Genomic DNA, 27,642 nt, shown 5'->3' on the forward strand with positions numbered 1-27,642 from the left:
CATGTCAAACACTCAAAAAACATGATTTTCATCTGAGGGGGTCTTTAAAGTACTTACAGGGTTTTACGCAGTATTTACTGGGTATTTTTATTGTATCAAACTGGGCTTTTAAGTGGCACCTACTAGATTTTTACATGGTCTTCCTCTGTTCCTTTTCCCTGCAGAAGATTCACCACAGTAAATCTTCTGCATCCTTTGCCAACGAACAAAAAATTGAATTTAGATGTCATTTGGATTAATAGGTGGTAGTTTTTGTCACTTTGCAAGAATAAATAAATGTACAAATATCAAGTTTGGAATTTTTTTTAAAATGTGTTTCGTGAGAAATAATCCCCAAAAGAATCAGGATGGCCTTCACGTCCTCTGCATGTTGTAGCATCAGAGTGTAGAGAATAAATGAAAAAACGTGTTTGCTGCATTTATTTGTTTCTCATTTATCAGCATCAATCAAGTTCGGTCGCGCACCTCTCGAGGTTATTTGCTCGGCTAACAAAAACAAACGGAGGAGAATCAGGTCTTTTTCGTGTTACCGTTAACTCAAAGCCCATTGTTTTCTCTGGATGTTTGATGTAAATTCATGTTTAAATGAGCAGAAATCAGACAGGATCGGGATTGCTGCTGTATAAAGCTGTCAAAATGTGGCAAAATCGTTTCATATTGATGTTTGTCCACACTGCAGTAACTTTAGCCTGATTACCAAACAGAGCAGCTTCCTCAAAGCACTTGGTTGGATGCTCCTCCTCTCCACCTCCCAGGTCTGCAGCCTCCCTCTGGACGTGCTCATTGTTTCTGACCTGATGCAACTCTTCCTTGGACTCTGTTACACGCTTCCATTGATTTCTCCTCTGCGCTAGCTCGTGGACTCAGTCAGCAGGGCTTTCATTACTCATGTTATGATGTTAAAACCCATGAGGTCCATAGGCGTCTTCATGTTTCCACTTTCTCAGAGGGATGAGCATAAATTTATAAACTGGTATTTTCAGGATAAATATAACCCTTTAAAGCAAATAAAAGTGCTGTGTTCAGATGGAGAAACAAGCCAACCTTTGATTTTGTGTCTTTCATCATCTTTAATGAAGCAGACCTGGAGAAAACTGATGGTTCCCCGTGAAAAGATTGAACAGGTTTTGTCTGTAGGGAGAAGAGAAGCCAAGGTGTGTCCTCTAATTAGCATCATCAGCTATTCAGTATGTTAATGTGTGAATAATCTCTGCTGTTTGATGACATGTGGACCACACTGAAGGTGGACCACAGTATAAACGAAGGACAGGGGCGTCTCTGGACATTTGATGACAGACATTAAAGTTTAATGTAAAGGCTATAAGATCATGATGTCGCTCTCCAATTACTTTTGTAGAGGTGGGGCAGGTGGGTACTGTTTTCAGTTTGCCCTTCAACTTTGACACAACAGATTTTAACATCGATTTTTTATTTTTTACTTGATTTGTAACAGTTATTTAGTGACACAATTAACCTTTAACACCTGAAGGCCATGTCACACTGCCACTACGTACATTTTGCTCATATCGCAGGAAGGAAAGTTGGTCATATGTGAATATACGTGGGAAACGTGTGAGAAAAGTTGTGGTCTTCCCGTGAAATGTTCCCAGGTACATCCCAAATGAACCACGTTTAAACCACGGAATAAGTACAAATAATCATGCAACGAACACGTAAATCAACGTAAAAGCCACACTATATGCGAATTGTGGCTATCGTGCTGTTTATATGCAATGGATTAATGATTCATGTCTCAGTTACGTAATTTTAACGTGATATTAAAGCCGTATTCGGGATATATAAGTGGTACATGCGTGGAATGCCACAAATTTGTGCGTGCAAAAATCACCCACAATTGCACAAGATTTTTGTAATATCTGCATGTAAATTACTAAAATCCGCATAAACTGCGTAATTCTCAACAGAGCACACATTTTGACCAGCCAAAAACCGAATTTACATAAAGACGGACATGTGTACACATCGACGAAAGACAAACGCAAGAACCACTTCTGAATTATATAAATCATGCATGTATTACGACAGGGCCAAAGTTTCATATGTGCAAAAGGGGGGGGGGGTGTAAAACCATGAAGCAGCATAAAGCAACAAGTTTCTGGATGGTTATCCTTGTTACAGTGAGGTTCAGATGTAATACAAGTCTATAAGGGCGGGGCCTGTCCACACACACACTCAAAGGTTGTAAACATACCTGTTGGCTAGGGCTGTGACGATAACCGCATCACCGCGTTTTTTTTTTTTTAAGTTTTGCATATGGTGCGTGGAACTACAATAAACACATTAAACACAGTCATCTATGCTGAATATTTACTTTCTCTGCTAGTCCTGTGTTCAGACTTCAAGGGTTTCTATGGGAAACCTTTTATCACTCTTCTCCTTCTCTCCTCGTCGCACCCGCCTGCGCGCGCGCGTGCTGTCACTGTCTCTAGAAGCACGCGGCACGTGCGCACTCTACTTACACACAAGTGTGCTGCTTCAGAAACACACACAGATCCTCATTCTACAAAAGAAGTTTCTCTCTTGTGAGGAAATATGACAAATTTTCTGCGTTCTAATTATTCATTTCCATTACAAGCTGCGTGCGTTCTTGAGTGCGCACACTGCCGCCCGCCGGAGGATTTTGTGTGTGTGTGTGTGTGTGTGTGGGGGGGGGGGTATATTACTGTTCTCCTTCACTCTGTAACACCAAACATGAACACGCCGCTGTTTTGTTTGGGAACTATTTTGTGCAGCGCACAGCTAGAGAGCGGAAGAATCAACACGCACCCCCAACACACGTCACGTGTGCGCGCTTCTTCCTCCTAGTCCTACACAAGATACACCGCGTTCACAAAGTCACAGTCAATCTACAACACCTATACAGTTAGTTCATTAGTTAGATATGTAGTAGTTAGTTGTTACTGTTATTTGTTAATAAAGAATAATACGTTGTAATTATATTTATTTCCGATGCAGCCGCCGGGGGATTTTGTGTTTTTGGGGAGGGGGGCTGCGGTTAACCGCGACACCGCGCCCCCTGGTGGTTCATCACCGCGGTGATCAAAAATCCGACACCGCCACAGCTCTACTGTTGGCTCGAAAAATGTTCACATGTCAACATGTACACAATACAAATAATGTTCACACACACAAGGAGGGAGAGTGCCCAGTCATCCCCACACCAAGACCCCCCGGGGCACTGTAACTCTTAACCATTTGCCTGGTCAATGTGAATCAGCCAATTCTGGACCAATAATTCCTTATCGATGATGTCTGGCCCCAACAATGGCGCGACCCAAATAGCAAAAACAGAGGCAAGGTAGTCGGAGGTAAGCCATTTTCTATGGGTGACGTCACCCTCCATGAGTGTAAACAAGCTGTTTTGTTTTAACATGAATATTCAATAAATTTAAAGTAGACCGTATACCGTAAATACATGTAAATGTGGTTTACATGTATTTACGTGATTAACGTGTTTGCATTGAAACCATAAAATGCATAGGCATAATTGTATGCACAAATTAAATAAAATGTTTTAACACACGGTACAAGGTGTAAATCTTGTATTTTTTAGTGTTATTTTCTGTATGACCCACCATTCACTGTTAGACTTCTATAAGGAGCAATGAAAACCTGTTCATAAATTACATAAAGTTCAAAAGCAAGAAGAAAAACTAGAAAAAACGTAAGATAGTATCAGTATATAGTAGTTGTTTTTTTTAAATTGGACCTTCTCTCAAATTGAAAGTGACTCAGGACATGTAGATTATTGAAACCAGATAAGGACCCCATCCACATGCAGTGAAGCTCTATGACTGATGTCAACAAAACCTTTATGTCCAGCATGGAATACGATTGGAAATATTCTCCTTAAACTGGAAACTTATCTGGTGCTTTTAGCCTCAGATATTTAAGATTCTGTCTGCTATGGAAGCCAAAATCCAAAAGTGATTAATAATGCACAGTCCTCAGGCAGCAACATGACAGGACAAAGACTCAGGTTTTTCCTTTTTATTTTACACTCAGAGTCAAAGTTCAAAGATGCAGATTAGATCACAGATGGCTGCAATACTAAAGGCAGAGTTTGTTCACCAGCTTGATGCGTCCTTGTCCTGGGAAAACCTATAAATTCATGTGAATACAAAAAATTAAAGAAGAGGAATATTAAAAACGTTGCTGTGATTCCATTGAATGAAACTGTTACAGTACTGTGTCTAAAGTCTTATAGATATTAAATTTTAGAACTTTAAAAAAAAAAAATCTAAATCCAGTTTATGATTCAAGAGGTGTAGGACATGCATGTCATCACTAGTTTAGCTATGCGTCGTACAATAATAAAAGAAAGCTGCAATGATTAACCACCAACTGTAGAACTGTTTTAAAATTGTCTTTGCCGTCTTGAAATCTAATGAAACATTAATTTAGATCAAGTGCTATGTTTAAAGCCTTTTGAACAAACAGTAAAATCTGCTCCCATTAGACAGATGATGTACTGGTTCTACCACTTTTTATTTTCATTAAGTTAGCATTTTCTTATTCCAATGCACTCATGAACTCTGGCTAATTAGCACGTCTCCAAAATTACTCCTTTTCTACAAGGAAAAAAAAAATAGTTTAGTTTGGACTCGTTTAATAAATGATTTAAAACAATAAAAGCTTACAAAGGTTTTTTTTTTTCAAATCAAAAATTCTATTAAAGAAAACCAGATAACTAGAGAATTCAGTCATCAGGTATGAACTGTGCAATAGGACAGAAGGCACACCAAAAAACAAAAATGAAAATAAAGATAAGAGAATAAATGTAATAAAATTATGCGAAAAAAGTTAATAATTAGAAGAAAGAAACCGGAAATTTACAAGAATATAGTTGTGGAGTTATGAAAAAAATGTCTACGCACAGAGAAAGGGTCATTCTATTTCAAAAATACAGTTATCCATTTACAGAAATTGTAAAACTGATTCAGCTAAATTATTGAGCAAAAAATTCCCTGATTTATCTGCAACATAAATGAAATGGCTAATATTTGATGGACTGTGAAAATATTTTAAAAGATAAATGTAACATTTTATTTTCAAAAAAGCAGGACTTTTTCTTTCATTTGAAATTTTTTCCATAATTTTTCTTTTATTTGTATTATTACTCTCATAGATTTCTTTTTTTATATGGTGGCCCCAATGCTGTACTGTGGTGCAAACATTGTCAACGTGAATCTAGATCAGCAGTGGGGTGAACCTCTGAACTTCATCTGTCCAGCACCGCAATAAAACACAGACAACCGATTGGGGATTAAGCTAATCTAGTCAATTACATCAAAGATAATCCAATTAATGGGTCAGTTTTGATGTACTGTTTTTGTGAGGCTGACGACACGGTCATGAGGTCTTCAGGACATCCAGAGAAGGTTTAGCTCCAGCATCAACACCTCCATGAGATTTTCTGAAAAGAGACCTTTGGAAGACCCTACAGAGAGTGTTGGACTTGATCTAAATGATTAAGAAAAAAACATTTGTTTTTCACCAGCACCAGGGCTGGGGCTTTGTTCTACGGCCCTGGGGGTAGTGTCTAGATCTGCTCCTCCCTGGCTGTGTGGTCTTGGGGTGGTGGTGATGGGGGGCTGGTGTACTCTGCGGTGCCTTTGCCGCAATGTGCGGCGGGCCAGGTGCCTCGTGCTCAGGTGGGGGTTTTTGGGACACACAACATTAAACTAAATAAATAAATAGATAAATAAACAAGAAACAAATATAAATCTGTCAAAGGGGGGGAAAAATAAAAATATAAAAGGGGGGGGGGGGGCTATTGAGGAAATAAATAAATAAGGTTAAGTAGACCCCCCCCCCCAATCAAGCTTTGTTTGCTATAGACACGTAGGGACCATTGGTGGAAGCATCCACCAATTTTACTGCACCTCTTTAACACACACACACACACACACACACACACACACACACACACACACACACACACACACACACACACACACACACACACACACACACACACACACACACACACACACACACACACACACACACACACCACACACACACACACACACACACACACACACACACACACACACACACACACACACACACACACACACACACACAGAATGAGAGGGGGATGCCCACGTTGCTCCCCGTCCCCTGCCCCCCACGCTGAGTAGGATGAAAAGACGTCTGCTGCCAGGGTGTTGGTGGCGCTGTGGGGGCTCCTGCGCCACCAACACCCTGTGGCTCTTTTTCCGTGCAGGCGGTCGGTTGCTGCCACTTCCCCCCTCTTGACCTCGGTGGATCTGGCAGGCAGGTTGCATGGGTGCGCAGTGTGGGCTGACCATGGGCTGTGCCGGCCTACCTCTAGGGTTGGGGCTAGGTTGGTGCTCAGGACTCCCGGGCGGTGGCGTGCCTCTCGTCTGGGCGCCGGCCTCGAGCGGTCGGGGCATTGGGTATAGGCCCGTTGCGCCTTGGGGTGGGGCGGGTCCCTGCCGGGGCTCCAGCTCTGCTTCTCTTACTCTCTTACTCCTCAGCCGGGGGGCTGATGGGTCCTGACCTCCGTCTCCGTTTCTGTGGTGGGGGTCTGGTGCACGGGAGGGCAGTTGCTCCTGTATCTTTGTCTGACGGTGAGGCTCTTGGATGCCTGGATCGGCCGGGTTTCTGTGCTGTATGCCCCTAGCTCTGGGGTGTGGGGGGCAGGGCCTCCTGCCTCTGCTGGAGCATTCAATGTGATCAACATACACTCTGAAGGCCCGTCCACACCGGGACGAATTTTGCGCGCGATATTCGCCGACGTTTAACGCCCCGTGATTAAACAAGAGGAACCAATGTGAGTGTGCACACCGACGCGAAAAAACGGCACGCTTCAAAGCGTCACTTTTTAAAAAAACGCCTCGGGTTCATTTTTTTTTTGGTTTGACGCGCCGCGTCAAAAACTATGCGACCAATGAGAATGGCGCTTTTGCACATGTGTCTGGAGCTTCTGAAGTTACAGTAAAACACAACTTGGGGGCGCTCAAACACAAAACTGTCTTACTGAGCACACATACGTCACGGCAAAGAAGATATATGCCAAGTAGCGTCTACACTGCCGCGAAGAAATAAGACGAAGAAGATGCACTCACTGACGGACATTCTAAAATATCCCCGAAAACGCTCATGATACATTTTCAGCTCTTGTACCAGTCGATAAAACTCCCCATGTTATTCTCTTCTCGTAAGTATGGGATGTACCCAAAATCGACGTCTTTTCCGCCGTCTTTCATCATTCTACAGAACAATAATTTCTTCATCGCTGGAACTGGAGCTGGAGCAACTGGTGCTTGAAATATTCATGTTTTCTTTGTATGATTCTGACAAGTGCGTAAATACTTGCTCTCTTCTTCTGAGTGAAAAGCGACTTTGAGAAGCGTAAAGTTGCGCAGCGCCACCTTGTGTACAGGGGTTTTTCTGTTTTACATTAAGCGCCATCTAACGTCAGGGAATGAAATTGCATGTTCACTCGGCTCATCGTCAGCGAAAATCGCCTGGGTGTGAACACAAAAAAGGTGGCGAAAAACGCTGGCGAATAACGCTGGCGAATATTCGTCCCGGTGTGCACGGGCCTTAAGAGGCACAAATTCATTCAACCTACCTGTTTATTCACCTTTGCACAAATGCAGGCATGGGTATTGGTTTTTTTTCTCTTTTTCTCCACCCCTTTTCATGAATATAGGTAATGTGAATATTGTGTGTACCTGTGCAGTAATCTTGGGAGATAAATCTTTAATCATTGATGCATGATTATACTTTTAATCCGTAAATAGTTGTGTTTTTTGTTGTTTTGTTGCTGTGTGAACTAAGTTACGAAACCTTTACGTTTTAACTTTGTAATATCAACTACCCCCCCATTCTAACCCCTTATCCCCCCATATCTGACATCCCACTCTGTTTCTTTCTCTCCTCTTTTGTTTCTTTTTTTCCGTCCGGTCCAACAAGGAATGCATACAAATATAATTTTCATAAAGTTTAGCCTCAAATACAAAAGGGGTTTATACAAATATACTCTGTCTGTCTGAAGATCCATAAACCCCAATTGTAACCAATAAAATATGTCCAACACAAGAGGCCTTCAGCTCCGATCTGCTTGCTCAGCTGTTGGACAGGACAAGTTAGAAAAAAAACAAAAAAACATTTGTATTAATATTTTTATTTATTTATTTTTTTAACAGACCTTTGTCACAATGAAGTCAGTGAGAGCATTTTTTTGTCCGTTACATAGTAGTAATTTATTCAAAAGCAACCTAAGAAGACAGTGACCATGTCTTATTGTTAAAGCAAAGGCCGGTTTCACATGCAGCACAATAGGCAGGAAGTTTAATCAAACCAAAAGCAAAGAGGATCCTTGCAGCCCCCACAATCCAGCCCCCCTCCCCCCATCATCTCTGATTGATTCCATCAGATTCACACAAAGATGAGGCAAAAAAGAAAAATTAAGATTCACTGCAAAAAGGACAAAATGATACCTTGGAGTCAAAATTCAGTAGCATTTGGGATGCATCATTACAGGTTTAATGCCACTTTAAAGCTGCAACATTCAAGTCTAGTTAGCCAGCATTGTGATTGGTCAAAAGAATATCTTAAATGCATTTATAATGTAAAAGGAGTCAGAAAGGGCTTGATATGAGAGGGACGCCGAGCAGAGGATCAGAGAAGCGTCTTCTCCTTCTAACAGATCAAGAGTTGAACGTTTGGTGAGAAGAACTGAAGAAGAGGCCACGGATTCAGGGTTTTCAACCAGGCAGCTTCAGAACTCATCATTTTAGCCGCTCATTATAGTAGCTGTTAAGGAAATAAGACTAGAAAAAGAAAAGAAAAGAAAAAAAATCTTTTTGTCTACTACTGCTCAATTTCTTTACAGTTTTAGAAGATGAATGTCCCCCAAGTGGATTTTAATGTCAACAGCACTCTCAAAATATTGAATAAACAAAGGGAGACATAGTGTCTCTTTTATGAAAGGGCTACAGAGAAAGACCAAAAGAAGAAAAAGTAAAAATGATGCCGTAGAAGGTTGGGGGGGGGGGAATAATGTAAAAGAAATACACCAGACAGACTAGATGAGCCTCCAACAAACAGACCAAAGCAGTGGAAGGACAGAGGTGGATTGGAGTAAAAGAGGTGAGTCCGTCTTCTGTCCGTCTGTATGCCTGTTCACCCACCTGTCCAGCTACGCCCCCCATACTGTGGCGTTTCACTTGAACAGAGCCTTTATAGCTTCACTGTCGGCAGCTTCAAAGGCTGTTTGGTCATTAGGTCCTTTTATGCTTCGGTCAGCTCCCTGTGGAGACAGAGGACATGAATATTAAAAAATGCTTAGATATGGACGTCAGCTCCCACTCACATCTGGTCAGAGGTTGCGGCGGGGAGCACAAACCTTAGCCTGTGTCCTTTCTGCAGACACACATTTCCAAGTGCTTCAAAGCACAGGAGAACAAATGACAATAAGCTTGAAAATAATAATTTGAACCCAATTCAGTCGAGTTCAAGGTGAAATCTGAGAGGTTTCTGAAACGATCTGCGGCCACCAACTTTTCCAGCTACAGTCCTGCGGGTTGCAGAGAGCGTCTAGAAGTCCACACACTTGTGTGCTATTCAGGAGCAAATCCCAACTAGAGGGATCAAACAGTCAACAGAAACACATGGCAGAAGGTCACATGGAGCTGCATGTTGGCGTCCAGAGACCCCTCTTCCTTCACTGCCCTTTTCAAATGTCTGTTATAAAAACACACACACAGGTTCCTACTGAGCAGCTCAGATGGTTCAAAATATCAAGGAGAGTTTGACAAATTGGTCGAATTTGCCAAAATAGGTAAAGCCATTCCAGGTTACACAGCAAAATGTAAAAAAATATAAATGTATTCTAACATTTTGGATTATAATGTGCTTTCATGATAATTGACTCTTAGAATACTTCATTTCAAACAATTACTCAGAGCTACAATGGCAGCAAGGTGACATTAATACCAACTAATATTATTAAATCATAACAGAACTGACCAGTATGACATCCAACCCTATCCTAAACCCAAACATTAAAAAACCCTCATTTGTCACATTTTTATACATTCAAAATAAAAATAATATTTGGACACAATTGTTTTCTATCTCTGATGAAGAACCTATCTAGCTGAGGACATCCCTATTAAATAAACAAATGAAAAGGCAGAATAAGACAGGCAGTGAGCTGAATGCGCCCATGAAGCCTCCGATTTAATAGGGCAGGAGAAGGGCACGCATTGGTAGAGATGTGCTTTTGTTTTAGCTGCCAACTTCAGCCTCTTAACATTGGGCTTACAGAACCACAGCAGAGAGGACGCACTGTTGCGTAGAGAAGCAGGGCATTGACAACAATGCCCTGCTAGTTTCAGGACCCCGCAGTGTGATCCTGCCTGGCCGTATGGACGCAGAGTAAATGCTACAGAAGCAACGGAGCATGCTCCGAGTCAGACAGATTTACCAGGGATGAATAACTTGTCAGATCTACATCTCTAATTGGGAAGGAGATGAAAGAAGGAGGGCTTTTTGTCAATTCATACCATGCTTCACATTCCTCAGAAGTATGCACCTGTCAACAAGTCACAGCACTGACTTGCAACACTTTCAGTACGATAGCCATCGTGAACCAAGATCGTCGTCACAAAGTTTTTTCCTCCAATTTTTACATTTATAAATAAAGGATACATAGGACATATTTCAAAAGAAAACAAGAAAGCTATCTTGATACAGAATGCATAGCTGGTCTGTCTTGGCATAGTTTAATAAGATTAGGATTCCTGGGAGTTGTTGCAGGCTGTAGGCTGGCGTGGCAAGGCTTTAACATTTACTGACATTGGTGGAAAGGTGTATTTCCATGCGAGAGGAAATGCATGGTCTGCCGATATAAAACAAATTATTTCAACAGTAAAGCCTTTTTGCATTAAACACCAATCATTTGCTTAAAATTCTTAAGAGCCAATGTGTAAACTGCTTTGGAGTAGGATGTAATTTATTCCGTTTGGGCTCAAATCAAGTTTTAAAATGATCATATTTATAACAAGCATGTAATGCAGTAGTCCCTAGCTATAACACTGTTCACCTTGCGCTGCATCGCAGTTTCATTGATTGTTTTAATGAGTGTTTTGCGTGTTTTTTTGTCACCGTTTTGCATCCTGATTGGTAGTAGACCATTTCAAATCAATCCCTGCCTCTTGTTTTACAGTAGACGATGCATTCATCTTTCTACGAAGGTCTGAACTTTGAGAGTTTAAACAAGAGAAAAAATGTTGAAAGGTTAAAGTCGGTCTGCAAAAAGTGCATTAGTGTGTATGTGTCCTGGTGCCCCCCTGCTCCCTGGCACTGGGGACCCCTGTGGTGGTCCTTCTGGCCCTGGTCTGGGTGGCTGCCGTAAGTACGTGTGTGTGAGCTGTAGTGAATGTGTGTGGTTTTTTTAAGCTAAGAGGTATGCTTGAAATATATGAGTGTGTCTGTGGACACATCCCCCCCTTAATGATAAACCTCCAGCAACTTGTTGCCCCCCTCCCCCCATAATTCTTTAATCACTCACCAACTTCTTTAACACCTTTTTTTCCTCCTCTTTCCTTTTGTACCCTTATCCCCGAACTCTAACACCCCCCCCCCAATCGGCCCATTACAGTTTCCAGAAATCTCTGACCAGTGTGCACTGATGCTCACAAGATTGGCAAATGTAGACCACAAAGCATTGTGTTTGAATTTGTCACATAAAAACCATGTACATTTATTTAACGGAAAAAAAAAAAAAAAGAAAATCGCCCAAATTTTCATCGTCAGAACACAGTGGATTCAAAATCAGGCCTTGTAAAAAGTTCATATTTTTTAGGCTTTTACTTTGGCATATAGGTCCCAATATTAAATACAATTTTGTTTTACCTACAAAAATAATTAATATATCTTTTCAACAGGACAGAGAACAGCTGAATTAATGTTGTCTAACAATAATAATTGTGTTTTTGTGGTGAGAACTGTATCTACATCTGACTTACAAAAAAAACTGAATCACAGCACATGCTGTTGTGTCTGGCTGTAGTTCTGTATCACAGATCTAGTAGTAAATCATGATATTCTCGTCAGAATTATTAAGGGGTGGACAGGAAAGAGGAAGAAAGTCAATTTCCCCATTTTTTCCCCCTCTCCTTCTCCAGCTCTGGGGAAGTCATTAGCGGTTCAAAATGATGCCTTGTAACAGACTCAGAGCCAGGAAAGGACAATAAACTGGACTTTTTACTGTCAATACAACACTTGTGGGGGAACAAACAAACTGTTGTATTCAGTTATATGAAGCAATTCAAAATCGAGCATCTTCTTTAACTAACCACTCTAAAGTGTAGCGCATACTTGTGTTACTGCTCGTCAGGAAGCAACATGACGAGGGCCGACCATCTCAGTCACACTCTCCTAACTGCACTCACACTAATGAGCTTCCTTCAACTTGAATAATGACCCTTGTGAACACCTTACTGTCCAAACACCAGCCAGCAGACAAGCTCTTGGTCAAGTGGGACTTAGTCTGATGAATAATAATAGACTCCTAGGGGGGTTTCTGCACTCTATAACTGGGGTGCGTCATCAACTCGGGTTATAGTGGAACCTCAAGTATCATTGGCTCAATAGGGTCTTGCCAAATGTGTATCAAATTATCATTGCAGCAGCAGCGAATGGAATTGAAAGGTTTTGAAATGTCGGCAGAGCAGTTTTAGTTAGAAGTAATTTGAAAGCCTTTTCCGTCCGGTCCAACACAAAAAATCTTCAAATACGATTAAAAATTAATAAAGTTTGGCCTCGATTACAAAAGGGGTTTATTCAGACATACTTCTGGTTTGTCAAAAAATTCAGGACCCCAGTTAAAGTAAAATGTGTCCAACACAAGAGGCCTTCAGCTCTCATCGGTTTGCCCAGCTGTTGGACAGGACAAGTTAAAAAAAAAGAAAGAAAAAAGAAGTGATTTGAAACGAGGCGCTTACATCAGACTGTTGAGGTTTTACGACATCCAGTAAAAACTAGACCAATGTGCTTCTTACAGCCATGTTAAGGGGCTTTCACTGGACCTCAGTCCCAAAGGAAAGAATGAATAAATGATTGGGACTTTAAGCTAAAAATGATTTTTTATTAGACTATGACCTTGTTTTATGCATAATGGATCATTTCAGGCAAGACATTCAACTTCATTTGATCAGCCAACTGTTGCAGATGTATTGAAATTGTGTAGAAGATCGTTAGAACAGCAGAATTAAGCATTCTCTGCCACATTTGTGTGGGAGGAACGCACTCTCTATACTTTTTATTTAAAAGTTATGCTTGAAATCAACCACTGAATGAAGCTTAACAGGCTGCAGGCCCATTAGCCACTGACTTTAAGAGATAACAGGAACTTTGATGTCATAACAATGTCTCTCTTCCTAGTTGAGTGGATAGATCCTCATAGCTGAAACGGATGTGTAGAATCATGTGTGTGATGAGTCTTTGCACACTAATATCACAGACTTCCACTATAGAAGGGACTGAGCAGGCAGCTGCTGCAGGCTGGGGTTTGTGTTTGTCGGATCACCTTTTGGGTTTAAATAGCCTTTTATAATTCATTACCAGCAACGACAAAGGAGGAATTCGGTGGAGGTCAACTCCCACGATGCACAAGCAATATTTGTTTGCCAACACAGCCTCAATTCAGCGTTGTCAGAGGACTCCTTTATCCGCTACAGCACAGCGCTGCAGGCGCGGCTATCGAGGCAAAGCTGCGGCAGCAGGCAGTGGGGTCTGGGACGGCCCATTCATCTCATGTTGAGAGGAGGGGGCAAGTTTTCAGAGCTGGCAGGGGCAGACATATTGAAATGCGGTCCCTATGCTGACTTCTGACCTTTCAAAAGAAAGGAATGTGAAGAAAGACATGGAAACAAATCCATGGGTTCACTTAAACCCAGGATGATGCTGTTTGTAGCCTGGAACTGAAACTTAAGCTACTTCATCTTTGAGCAACTTTTCCCATTGAGACACCAACTGTCATGCAACTGCTTTGCTGCACAATCTGCTTTGGTAGTTTTGAATTTTTACCACCCAACGTTTTTTTCTGATCAATAATTTGAAACCAACGAATTTATAGATATTTTTAGCTTTTTCTAAAAAGGAGAAATGTCTCAGAGGCAAGAGAATATATATTTTTTTACAGTTTTGTCTCTGTTACGGCCCCAGGCCTTTTTGGTGTGTGTATGTGTGTTGTGTGTATGTGTGTCTTTTGCAGAAGCCTCCACCATATCAGTTCACATCATTGATGATTGCAGCTTTTCCCTCCTCCAATCACCAGGCTGGGCGGGAAGCATAAAAGCCTGGAGCAGCCTATGTTCCAGTGGGCCGCTGAATTCCTGGGAGGAATCTGTTTGATCAGCTGACCCCCTGTTGTTGGACTTGGCGTTAGAAGCCTGTTGGAAACTGCCCGGTTTTCCCCTCTAATTGTGATCTGTGTTTTTGGACTATGTTTTGTACTTTAGTGATGTCCATCTAGTTAAATTTTGTTTTGGTTATTTATTGCATTAGTGCCTGAGCATTTAAGTTTGTTACCTTCTTTACTTTTGCAGCTGTCATTTAAAATAAACGGCTGCACTGACAGCCATTCAACCCTTACCGGCTTAATATTATTTCTTTATGTTGCCTATTTTCTCCCTCCCTCTGGGTGGGATGTAACATAAGTGGGGGCTCGTCCGGGATTATTTTATAGGGTATACGTGGCTGTTTGTTTTGCAGTTTGTATATTTGGCGGCTGCGACGGGTGCTGACGTGTCCTTGGTGCGGTTCTGTTTGTGCCACGTACACATACCTGTAAAGGGGGAAAAACCATGGCGACTGGCTTTAGTCTTGATCATTTCATTGCTCACCCATCCTTGACTTTGTTAGATACGTGCCGCAAGTGCGATTTGGAGCAAATTGCGAGTCATTTTGGCGTTTCATTTTCGAAACCTATAAACAAGCAGGCTCTTAAGGATCTCTTGGTGGGTGATCTGAGGAGAATGGGCGTGATCCGCCTGACTGTCACTGAGGTGCCTGTGTTGTCCGCGGACGGCGCCTCGGGGATAGGTGGCCGCGAGCGTGACAGCGGTGCCCCGCACATGGGTGACCGCGTGCACGCGGAGACATCTCCCGTGCTAGAGAGCGATGAGAGGCTCGAACGGGGAAAACCCCCCTTCAGCCTCCCACGCTACGATCCGCTCTCTCCAGGCAGCGGTGGGTCGCGGGATGGTGCGCGACTGAAAGTCCGGCTCGCCCCTCTGCAACTTGAGGCGCAGGAAAGGGCACAAACCCGCCAGATACAGCTGGAGATTAAGCGTTTGGAAATTGAGGCTGAGACAGCTGTCAGGATCCGTCAGCTGGAGCTGGAGGCGAAGGCTCAGCTTCCGGTATCCTCAGTTGACAGCGCAAACCCTCCCCTCGGATCTTCCACCACGCTGCTTGACGCAAGTAAATTTATTCCACTTGTGCCCGCTTTTCGGGAGAGTGAAGTGGAGTCGTATTTTGCGTCCTTTGAGCGCATTGCTGGCACGTTAAATTGGCCCTGTGATGTTTGGCCATTATTGCTCCACTGTAAAATGTGTGGAAAAGCTCAGGAGGTCGTAGCGTCGCTCCCTCTTGAAGACAGTCTAGACTATGATAAGGTTAAAACAGCTGTTTTACAGGCCTACGAGCTAGTGCCTGAAGCTTACCGCCAGAAGTTCCGACAGCAGAAAAAGTCTTTGTCACAAACTCATGTGGAGTTTGCTCGGGAAAAATGCATTCTTTTCGATCGCTGGTGCACGGCATCCAAAGTGGATGATTTCGCTTCTCTCCGTGACCTTATTCTGTTAGAGGAGTTTAAAAGAAGTCTACCTGATCGTATTGTGGTTTACTTAAATGAACAGAAGGTAACTTCTATAACATCAGCGGCAGTGCTGGCTGATGAGTATGTACTGACACACAAAACAACCTTCCCAACATTAGCGAACCACCCGAGAGCTACAGCTGTAACACAGCCAGCTCGAAACAAAACACATTTGAACAGAGAAACGCGTGAGTGTTACTACTGCCACAAACTTGGACATGTGATCGCTGACTGTGTTCTTCTGAAATATAAAACTGAACGTGGCCCACCAAGTCCTTCTAGACCAAAAGGTGTCGGTGCAATAAATCCGGTGTCATTTAAATGCGCGGAAACTCCCGACTCCTGTTTTGAACCATTCGTATTCGAAGGTTTTGTCTCCCTGAGTGGTGAGCCCACCGATGAACGTTCTGTGCGTATTTTGAGGGATACAGGTGGATCACAAACTGTAATTTTAGCAAACACATTTGACTTTGCAGCGTGTTCTTCCTGTGACTATAATGTCATACTTTGTGGAATTGGCATGACGTACACTCCTCGGCCCGTACACAGAGTCCATTTGAGGTCCGATTTAATATCTGGCATTTTCCCTATGGCCGTGTGTCCTGCATTACCCATGAAAGGGGTCGCTATTTTACTGGGAAACGATGTAGCCGGCGGTAAAGTCGTGCCGCATCTGGAAGTCTTACAAAAACCCCTTCCAGATTTTCATGATCATAATGCACTAGACAAAACAGAGTGCAAGTTGTACCCAGCTTGTGCTGTGACGCGAGCACAGTCCCATAAAAATGCAGATATTGCCCTCTCTGATAGCATCCTTATGTCAACCTTTTCAGGAGACGAACACTCTCAGAACAAGGTTAATTCTGATTGTCTTCCTCCAGTACAGGTGGAAGCTCCTGTGGACAATTCATCTGATTCGGAGCGTTCAAAGCCCGCGCTCCCCATTACACGCACCCGCCTGTGCGCTGAGCAGAGAGCTGATCCAACTCTACGCACATGTTTCTCCATTGTGGTGAGTGATGAGCGACTTGCCAAAGAAAAGTCAGGTTATTTTCTGGATAATGACGTTCTTATGAGGAAATGGTCTCCCTCTGCTGCTGAAACTGTACCCTGGCAAACTGTAAACCAAATCGTTGTGCCTTTAACTTATCGCGCGCAAGTACTATCCTTGGCACACGAAAGCCAGTGGTCAGGTCATCTTGGGGTGACAAAAACTTATCGACTTCTGTTAAAACATTTTTTCTGGCCAGGTGTTAAACAGGATGTCGTGCGCTTTTGTCAAAGTTGCCATGTCTGTCAGATGGCTGGAAAGCCAAACCAGAAAATCCCGCCTGCGCAGTTACAACCAATTCCCATAATTGAAAATCCATTTGATCGCGTCATTGTGGACTGTGTTGGCCCATTGCCTCGCACCCAAAACGGTAACCAGTTTCTGCTCACCATAATGTGTGCAGCCACACGTTTTCCTGAGGCTGTACCACTGCGAAAAATAACCGCTCGTTCTGTCATTAAAGCACTTACAAAATTCTTTTCTAATTTTGGGTTACCTAAAACAATTCAAACGGATCAAGGAACGAACTTCAAATCCGGTTTGTTTAAACAGGTTGTCCAAACCCTCGGCATAAATCATATTACATCTAGTGCGTACCATCCGGAGTCTCAGGGCGCACTAGAGCGTTGGCATCAATCTCTGAAACCTATGCTTTGGAAATATTGTTTAGAGTTAAAGAAAAATTGGGATAAGGGCGTCCCTTTTGTTTTGTTTGCTGCACGTGAGTCTGTTCAAGAGTCACTTGGATTCAGCCCTGCTGAATTAGTTTTTGGCCACACTCCCAGAGGTCCACTTCAAGCGTTAAAAGAAAAACTCTTGTCGCCAGTAGAGGACAAAAGAAAAAGTGTGCGTGTCTACGTCCGCAAGTTTAATGATCAGTTACGCTGTGCCAACAAACTCGCTAAAGAGTGTTTGGTCAGCTCCCAACTTAAAATGAAACAAAGACATGACCGTGTCGCTGTGAAGCGCGAGTTTCAACCAGGTGACAAGGTGCTTGCTTTACTCCCGATTTTAGGTTCGTCTTTGTCTGCCAAGTTCACTGGTCCACTTGAAGTACAACAAGTGTTGAAAAACAACAACTACCTCCTGGGCAGTTCTGACAAACGGCGTAAAGCTCGCGTTTGCCATATAAATATGTTGAAGCCATATCACTCGCGTGAAGTTTCAGAGCCCATTGTGACCCCAACTCCACAGATTTCTGCAGCAGTCTCTGTACAGCCAGAAAAGCCTGAAGAGCCTGAGGAGGATGACGGTCTGCGCATTCCTAATTCTCCTCGCTCCTGTGCTAGACTGCCTAACTCTGAGATGCTCAAAGTTCTTCCTGCTAAACTTAACCATTTGGAGGAGGCTCAAAAACGTGACGTTTTAGCATGTGTTTCACAATACACATGCCTCTTCAGTGATGTACCAAGTTCCACTACTGTTCTTAAACACGATATTGTCGTGAAAACAAATAAACCAATAAAGCAACATCCGTACCGTGTTAATCCTGAAAAGAGAACTCTCATGAAACAGGAAACTGACTATTTAGTTACAAATGGCCTTGCAAAGCCCAGTGTCAGTCCCTGGAGCTCCCCATGTCTGGTTGAAAAGAAACCTGATGGAACCCCTCGGTTCATTACAGATTTCAGAAAAGTCAATTCAGTCACAGTTCTCGATTCCTATCCTCTTCCTAGGATGGATGACTGTATTGACAACATTGGCAATGCGAACTTTGTAACCAAGCTTGATCTTCTAAAAGGATATTGGCAGGTCCCTTTGACAGAGCGTGCCTCAGAAATTTCAGCCTTCGTTACTCCTGACACGTTTCTACAATATACAGTTATGCCATTTGGTTTGTGTAATGCGCCAGCCACTTTTCAGCGTTTAATGAATATCGTCCTTGCTGGCCTTCAGAATTGCAGTGCCTATCTGGATGACGTAGTCATCTACTCCTCAACCTGGGAGGAGCATGTTGAGATGCTGCACACGGTATTCTCCCGTTTGGAAAACGCGTCACTCACATTAAACCTAGCCAAATGCGAATTTGGACAGGCTACAATTACTTATCTGGGGAGACAAGTAGGACAGGGAAAAGTTCGACCCTTGGAAGCCAAGGTTGAAGCAATTTTGAGCTTCCCCACTCCTACCACCCGTCGTGACTTGCGTAGGTTCCTTGGTATGGTAGGATACTACAGGAACTTTTGCAGGAATTTTTCATCTGTCGCCTGTCCCCTTACCACTTTGGTGAGTCCCAAGGTGAGGTTTTTTTGGAGCCCCGAATGCCAGCATGCTTTTGACAGTGTGAAGTCTTTATTATGTCATGCACCTGTTCTAGCTGCACCAGACCCCTCTCGGCCTTTTGTGCTGGAAGTCGATGCCAGCCAAAAGGGTGTTGGCGCAGTCCTTCTGCAGAAGAATGCAGATGGCGTTGAACATCCGGTCTGTTACTTTTCCAAAAAGTTTAACAAACAACAGCAAAACTATTCCACCATAGAACAGGAAACTTTGGCATTGTTGCTCTCACTTCAACATTTTGATGTGTATGTTGGATCTAGTTCTCTGCCAGTTGTTGTTCGCACTGACCATAACCCACTTGTTTTCCTATCTCGTATGTATAATCACAACCAACGTCTCATGCGTTGGGCTTTGTTGGTGCAGGACTACAACCTTCAAATCCATCACAAAAAAGGTACAGAGAACCTTCTAGCAGACGCACTGTCCAGGTCTGGGTGATTCCGGTTTTTCCTTCGTTCGGTAATGTTACATACACACACTTAATGTTGTTTGGTGGTTCTGGTTGCAAACCCTTAGGGTTAAGGGCTTGCAACTTAAGGGGAGGGGTGTTACGGCCCCAGGCCTTTTTGGTGTGTGTATGTGTGTTGTGTGTATGTGTGTCTTTTGCAGAAGCCTCCACCACATCAGTTCACTTCCTGATTGATGATTGCAGCTTTTCCCTCCTCCAATCACCAGGCTGGGCGGGAAGCATAAAAGCCTGGAGCAGCCTATGTTCCAGTGGGCAGCTGAATTCCTGGGAGGAATCTGTTTGATCAGCTGACCCCCTGTTGTTGGACTTGGCGTTAGAAGCCTGTTGGAAACTGCCCGGTTTTCCCCTCTAATTGTGATCTGTGTTTTTGGACTATGTTTTGTACTTTAGTGATGTCCATCTAGTTAAATTTTGTTTTGGTTATTTATTGCATTAGTGCCTGAGCATTTAAGTTTGTTACCTTCTTTACTTTTGCAGCTGTCATTTAAAATAAACGGCTGAACTGACAGCCATTCAACCCTTACCGGCTTAATATTATTTCTTTATGTTGCCTATTTTCTCCCTCCCTCTGGGTGGGATGTAACAGTCTCACTTCTTTTAAATAAGCAGAACATCCATCGATTCTTGCACTCATATAGGTGATTTTAGTCATGTGATAAAAGAAAAACGCAAAAACTAACAGCATTCAGCTGTTAAAGTTGCATTTATCAAACTGCTACCACAAAAATATGGGATGGCAGTCCTTCAAAGGCCCAATCACGTGCCCAATATGGTGTTTGACATGTTTTGCAGTGCCAGGAAAGTTCCTGTTTTTATATTTGCAAATATGTTTTCAACATTTCAACAAGTGCTGAAGATGCCATTTATTGACAGATTTTCATCAACGATGACCTTTCATTGTAAGGCAATTTTCTTTCCGAATATTTGTGTGCATGTACTGTCTAACCAAAAACAAGACACTTTAACACCAGAGCCTTAGGTTTACCAACGTAAACTGTTGCCTATCGGCACAAAGACAATTTTGTAGGACTGCCACCAATAATCATTTTGGTTCCCCATTAATGCATTGCTAACTTTATTGATCTTTCAAGCTTATTTGTACTAGATCAAAAGTCAGCCTGCATACATATATAGTATCACCCGCTTATTTGCGTTTCAATATTTGTGGTTTCACGTATTGGTTGATTTCTTTTTTCAGTCACGTGACTCCTCAGGTTCATCACAAAAGCTCAGGCAACTTGAGACGTTTGTTTGAAACTTTTGTGTTCAAAGGAATTTCTGAGGAGGGGAGCGAGATAAAGAGCACGCCGGCCCGTCGGCTCCCCCACCGGCTGCTAAAGAATATTTTAGTGAGCAACAGCAACAGCCCACCGGTTCCTGAACCGCCACCAATCAAAGTTTGTGACCCTGCACGGATAAATGGCATCAGTCGACTCAGAACCGGTCTGAAAATATCCTGACACGCTGAAGAAGGTAATTGCGGAGAATCTTTTTTTTTTCTGGAAGAAGATGCCCTCTCAAACTTAAATGATGGAGGGAACAATGGCTCCTAGTTTTAAGGCACAGAGTGAGACTCCTAATGTGTGTTATAAAATATGCTACTGTACAGTCAGTTGCGCTGAATGAAAAAGCTAAACTCATTATATTGAGCAATATTCCAGTGTTCTTTATTAAATGTTTCACAAAGCATCAGAAATGTTTTAGAACATTTTTTTGATGAGTGAGGATCGGTGACGGACATTCTTGGCCTACTGGAGGTGGGTCTCCTCCCCCCCGCATTAGCGGATTCTGCATATTTGCGGGTGGCTCTGGTCCCTAACCCCCGCAAATATGGGGGGGAACACAGTGAATGTAATGTCACGACCACAAACTGAAGTTGTAGAAGTTGAAAAATGCTGCCTTTATCCAATAATCATGTATAAACCAGATCCCAGTGTGGCAGAATTTGACCAAATGAGGTGATTCCCTAAGAATGACTGAGCTAGAGCGATGAAACAAAGAGCTACGTTTCTGTCTATGCTATGTTTAGGCTGAAAAGAGACAACAACACAGCTGTTGTGCCGTGTCATGCTCTGTGAACATTCCAGCAAAGCCTCCACAGGACCACGTCATGGAGCCTTTTGTCTAATGAGTTCCCTCATCAGCACTCGCGGAGCATCTGTCAACGCCACACGCACCAGGATAGACCGACACCGGCAATCGTTTGTGTTGCACGCATCAACGCCTACTCAAATTAGGGTACCAACCTTTTCTAGCAGGAGCTTGACACATTGGAGGTGACCCTCAAAGCAGGCAGAAATCAGTGGAGTAAACCCATATTTGTCTTTGGCCTGTGCAGATGCAAAAAAAGACATATTGAGAGAGTTAAAATACTACAAAATATTACAAATGTCATTCTACCTCAAATACACATTTTCTTAAATTTAATAAATTCCATATATTTTTTACGTAAGTTGATGAGAAAATATAAAAACGCATAAAGGTGGAAACCACTAAAGCACAAAAGACCTTTTATTTTGCTATGACTTCCTGTGTAACGATTAGAAGCTAAAAATACAAGCCAACATATTAAAGAAGCATTTAGTTTTCATTTGAAGTTAAATGCATTTTCCCTTAAATTTATTTCCAATTAACAAAAAACAAAAAACAAAATGTTTATTTTTTCCTTCAAGGTGACGTTACATTTTGACATCAGTCCTGGATCAAAGGGTAGATTGTGAATTAGTGGCATACAGCGTGACGGGGTTAAGAGTTTTACAAAACACATTAGTGAGCACTGATTATGGCTTAGGAAGGTCACTTTTACTTATACTGGTCCAAACCAGAACACATGAAGTATTAGAGCCACCTTATAAACCAAACCAAAAGAGAAGCTGTTGAAAATAACTTTAAGCCACAATACATTTTTAAAATTATAGGAAAAAAAGTGTGAAAATTTGACTTTATTCTTGTAAAACGTTGGCTTTTTCTAATTTATTTTCTCATACGGTGGCCCTAATACTAAGTTTTCTTACAAAAGGGTTCTTACAAAAGGGTTTTATCTGACAGCTTATGAGACCTGGATGCAGAGAAAATTGTCAGGGGTACAAAAAGTGGAAGTGTAAAAGCAGGAAAGACAATTTCACTCAAGAAAAGCTCCAGCCCCCCAGGGGCAGCTGTCCAGCTGGTTTTTCAGGTTTCCCTGCTCCACCTGCTGCTGTTTTGCCAACAAGCTGGGAGAGCAGATTGTTAGAAAACAAGCAACGCACCAACCTCCTAAACTTGGAGCTTGACATCAACGTAGGACACCAAGCGACTTAAGTGAACCGCCTACAAAACTAGTGTAGCAACTGCTGCTTATTTGGAGGTGGGCTTGCTCAAAACTCACACTTTCCAGGAAGTTCAAAGAAGGAAACCATTTAATGGCTCCATTCAAACGTCCTTTTATCTCCTCCCACCATACAACCTTCACCTACGAAACATTGCTGCGCTTCCGGTTTCCTCAGATTCCTGCAAATGAATCTTGTTGGTCACTCATACGGGAAGGTTGCACCGTTTTACTCACACCGGGGCTGGTTTGAAAAGTCTGCTTTTTTTTTTGGTAAGTGTGAAAGCAGACCTGAACTATTTTGGGCCTCACAAACTAATGTGTGCTGGTTCAGTTGAGGGTGAACCAAAGTAGCAAAGCTAAGAAAAGGGAGTAAAATGAGTGGGTGACGTGCATCACAAGGAACAAAATGAACAATCAAACGAATTGAAACGAATGAAACGAGTACACGAGTGAGTACTGAGTGTTTGCGTACTATTTTACAATTTAAAGGTTAGCAGGACGGGCGGTTTTCTTCTTACGTTTTTTCCCATTGACAGAAAATCAAATCAAATCGAACTTTATTTATTAAGCACTTTTCATATAAAAGCATGACACAAAGTGCTTTACATTAAAATATAAGAATATGAGAACTGGACCAAGTGGGTCCAGTTCTCATATTCTTATATTTTCTTATATTATATATCTTTTTTGCAATACAGATGTTGCCACATTGGAACCAAAAACTGTCAGTAAGCAGCGATTGGTCCAACTCGGTCTCAGTCAACATTTCTATGGCAACCACTCAACAAACATGAGTTAGCTTGTTTGGAAGGCCAAACCGCTACCACCTAAAAGGCGGCTAGGGGGAATCTGTCAACCTAATGGTTTAAAGGCTGAATGTGAGACCACATATTTTTATTGAGGCATCTGATTGGCCAGTTTATAACTTGCACAAAAGAAAATGGCTACAGGCAGTTTACTTCATTTTTGGTTCATTTCTGAGAGGGCCGCCTGCAAAATGAATCCAAACTAGACCAGGGTATTAAATTTAATAACATTTGCTGCTAATTTGAACCAAATCTGTAAAAATAAAAGCTTTGTTAAAATGCTCGTCTTTGTTATTTTCTGCCCTTTGGCTCAAATCTGCTTTGAAACTGGAGTGAAAAGTTAACTTATTGGTCAACCAAAAATCTTGTTTATCAAGATGAACCACAGTTTTTCTGTTAGACCCACATCAGAGTTCAGGTGAGCTTTGACACCAGTCAAACTAAAATGAGTAGAAACTGAGCTCTGGACTGTTGGATCCCTTTTCTGAGGATCAATAAGGTTTTATTTTATTCTGAAACAAGACATCATCGGCTCTGTCATACTTCTTTTACCCTGTGCAATAACTGACTATATGGTCATCCTGTGCAATTTTTTGGAAATGTACCGGTTTGTGTGTATATTGACTTTATAGTTTTCTTTTATATATTGCTCTTGTACCTGTACTGCCGCTGCAACAAGGAAATTTCCCCATCGTGGGACTAATAAAGGAATATCTTATTTTATCTTAAGACTCTGGCGCACATCAAACATGTTTTAATCCTAGTGATGAAAAAATCTAAGAAACAAATGTGAAAGAGTGAAAAATGTGCAGATCCTTGGTCAGATAACATGCATTTTATAATAGTTAGGTTTACCTTTTAATGCTTTTTTGGCATTCAGATTAGGTTTTTTCTTTGAAAAATACTAACAACCAACCTTTCACACAACACGCAGATTAACTGCCATTTGTAGAGATATATTCTTTATTGATCCCACATTGGGGAAATTCAATTGTTAGAGCAGTTCAAAAAGCAGAGAAGAATGACAGCACTGTGCAAAAGAATGAGAATGAGGGGTGTTCAAAAAAATTGATTTCAATTTGATTTCAAAGGGTTAGTTATAAGGCTCTGGATTAAAGATGGCTGCTAAATCACCTGCAGCTTTTCTGAAGTGGTCACTCACCTCGCATTCAGTATAAAAAAATATCAAAAGATGATAAAAGTTGTTCACTATGGGGCCTAGTACTTTCAAAAGACTTGAAACACAGACTGGCTTTGTGAGGCAGTGAGTAAAGAAACCAAATTAGGCAAAAAATACAAACACATTTTAACACTTATTAAAATTAAAGGATCCGTTTTTTTCCCCTTTGTGATCAAAGACACCAAAGATATTAAGCAAATGAATGCAAATGGAGTGTGGAGTGGAGAAGCTGTTGTGTGGCTTACATTAATGTCTGCTCCAACAGAAATGAGGTATTCCACAACATCTACATGCCCGTAGTCTGAAGCAACATGAAGGGGGTTCCTTCCATTTTCTAGTATGCCGTTTGCCTCTTTATTCTGGAAAGAATAATCAAGAAAAACATGTTAAAAACAAAATAAAACAAAAAAGCTGTGTTGCAAGGGTCCAGTGCAACTTTTCATGCTGTGGTTTGGGGCTTACTCATTTACTTTTGTGTATAACTGACATGAGAGGCGCACTCAGCCCATGCAAATCATATTTATTACCATGTTAACCCCAAACACAACACGATTAATAACCCTCCTATAAGTATGATTGAGAAAAGGAAAAATGAATGCTGTAGCTTCACACATTTATGAGTAGTGCACAATGTTCATTAAAAAAAACACTTGCAGAGGCACAGATAAGGTAGTTAAATAACTTGTGCAAGAATAGCAAAAACATGTTAGTGACTTGCTGACTTTGGTTAACCTCAGACAAACAAGAATCTCTACATGTGTGTGTGTGCTACTAGTTATAACACACATACAAATAATATTTTAAAAACGTCATACATGTGTACAAAATAAAATATTTAAAAGGCTATGGCTTTATATTTGTTTTTCCAGCAGCATGGTTCACTCATATAATTTATATGCATTTTGAGAAAAGATAAATGCAAACTTTATTTGCATTTACAAATTTAAAACCTGACACATTTGATGCGAGTGGCCACTATATAAAACTAATTGGTTCAAAAATCATGACGTTATTTATCTACACTTAAAGAGAACCGCAATATTACAAAAATGTCTCTGAAACACACAAACATACCACTGTGTAACTGGTACTGCTAGCGTTGGTTAGCTTACCAACAGGTTGCATTAGACGTGAAGTAGTACTGATCAATTGTATTTACTGGAAGGAAAAGCATATTCTGAGGGTCAAATGCTCTTTTTTTTTATTTTATAGAATAACGTTTTTTCCACCTATGGCGATTTAGATTGAAACTTCGAACTCTTCCGCGACGTCAAAGCCCAGCTTGTGGCTAACTAGCTAGAGCTAAGTCTTAGCTCCCAGACCTCTTTCCTAAGATTCCAAAGGTCCCCATAAGGTTTAATTAAACATATCTATATCCTTAAAACACACTAGAAGTTATAAAATTCAACAATTTACACAACGTATAGCTAGTTTTGGCAAGCTAGCTCGTGCGAGTTAGCCTTAAAGCCACCTGTCAGAACGTTCCTAGCAACATAAAATAAATCAATAATAATAAATAAACAACAGAAAAAATAACAATCGTACCGTTTTCACTTTTGCTTTGACCTCTTCTAGGTCTCCAGTTTTCAATGCCCACGCCAGCTCCTTATTATCTGCCATCTTCCTGTGTAAAGTACCTTTCTCTTTCTGCTAACAGTAACACCAGTGGAAAATAAGTCAAATGCTGCTGCGTTAATTTTTAGCTGGAGTAAACTCTTATTTTTTCGTCTTTGCGAACCTGCTGAAATCTTTACACTAAATACTTTATCCTTTTCAAAAAAACAAGAAAAAGATTTGTGTCGGAATTAAGCAAGTTGCTTAGTAGTGACAACTTAAAAAAACATCCACAAGAAGTTCCAAAAGACAAAGTAACCAAAGGGTTTGGGGATACGCCTTTCTGCACACCGGAAATATTTCTGTAGCGTAACCCGGAAGTTAACACTTAAAGGGATATTTTGATGCCTTCAGGGACTGTTGTTCAACAAGAAACTCTCTCAGGAGAAACACAAACGTCTTAAGTGGCTTTAAACTAACAAATCTTATTTAATTAGGCTACTTACATTCTGAATTTTTAGTAAAACGACTTTTTGTTTTCAGTAACACAGTACGTTGTTAAAAACATAACCAGAGTTACTTTTAAATTAACATTTCTTAGTGACATTTTAAAAATGTATTATTATTTTGGTATTCAACATGTCGTTTTTCACTTCAGGATATATTGATTTCATAACACATTCACCCCTTATTCAGAAAAAAAACCCCAATCTAAAGTGTAAACATAGTATGGGAAGTAATATTAAAGGTAAATATTTTATCCAGTACATGTTCAGTGAATTTTCCATTTCAACTTATTTAATCACAGCTGCAAAACCACAAGACAATAAAAAAAAGAAATAAGTCAAATTTCTTAATACATTTTGTAGAAACTTTTAATTTTGTTATGTGTTGTTAATTAGTGTGTGTCTTCTTGTGTCTGTCTTTCAGCTAACTGGAGTCATTTAAATCTGCTTTTCAGATAGTATTTGTTTCTCACATTTCTTTTGTGGCACACACTGTAGTTCTCAGATTCTCCATTTGGTCCTTCATTTTTCTTTTTTATTATTTCTTTTTGTCAAAGTCAAAATGTTATATTTATTATTAGTCCCCCAATTGTCCTACCT

The 27,642-nt window shown here is 41.3% G+C and overlaps 1 protein-coding gene across 1 annotated transcript; it reads right to left on the reverse strand.

The window, feature by feature from the left end:
* Positions 1-8,166: 8,166 nt before the first annotated feature.
* mtpn (myotrophin) lies at positions 8,167-26,900 on the reverse strand. The gene is made up of 4 exons (XM_023952415.1): positions 26,528-26,900; positions 25,228-25,341; positions 21,933-22,016; positions 8,167-9,310 (listed from the first exon to the last, which is right to left on the reverse strand). The coding sequence occupies exons 1-4, from the start codon at positions 26,600-26,602 to the stop codon at positions 9,224-9,226; spliced, it is 360 nt and encodes a 119-aa protein (XP_023808183.1). The 5' UTR covers positions 26,603-26,900; the 3' UTR covers positions 8,167-9,223.
* Between the last annotated feature and the right edge of the window lie 742 nt (positions 26,901-27,642).

The sequence above is a fragment of the Oryzias latipes genome, chromosome 23 (assembly GCF_002234675.1).
Source record: "Oryzias latipes chromosome 23, ASM223467v1".
NCBI classification, from domain to species: Eukaryota; Metazoa; Chordata; class Actinopteri; order Beloniformes; family Adrianichthyidae; genus Oryzias; species Oryzias latipes.

Bases quoted from the DNA above. Each gene is read 5' to 3' on its own strand.
- mtpn (XM_023952415.1), bottom strand. From the start codon at position 26,602: ATGGCAGATAATAAGGAGCTGGCGTGGGCATTGAAAACTGGAGACCTA. The intron at 22,017-25,227 runs GTAAGCCACACA...GCATCTGCACAG, and splicing joins CTGTTGGAGCAGACATTAAT to GCCAAAGACAAATATGGGTT. The intron at 9,311-21,932 runs GTTGGTACCCTA...CTGTCTCCACAG, and splicing joins TCAAGCTCCTGCTAGAAAAG to GGAGCTGACCGAAGCATAAA.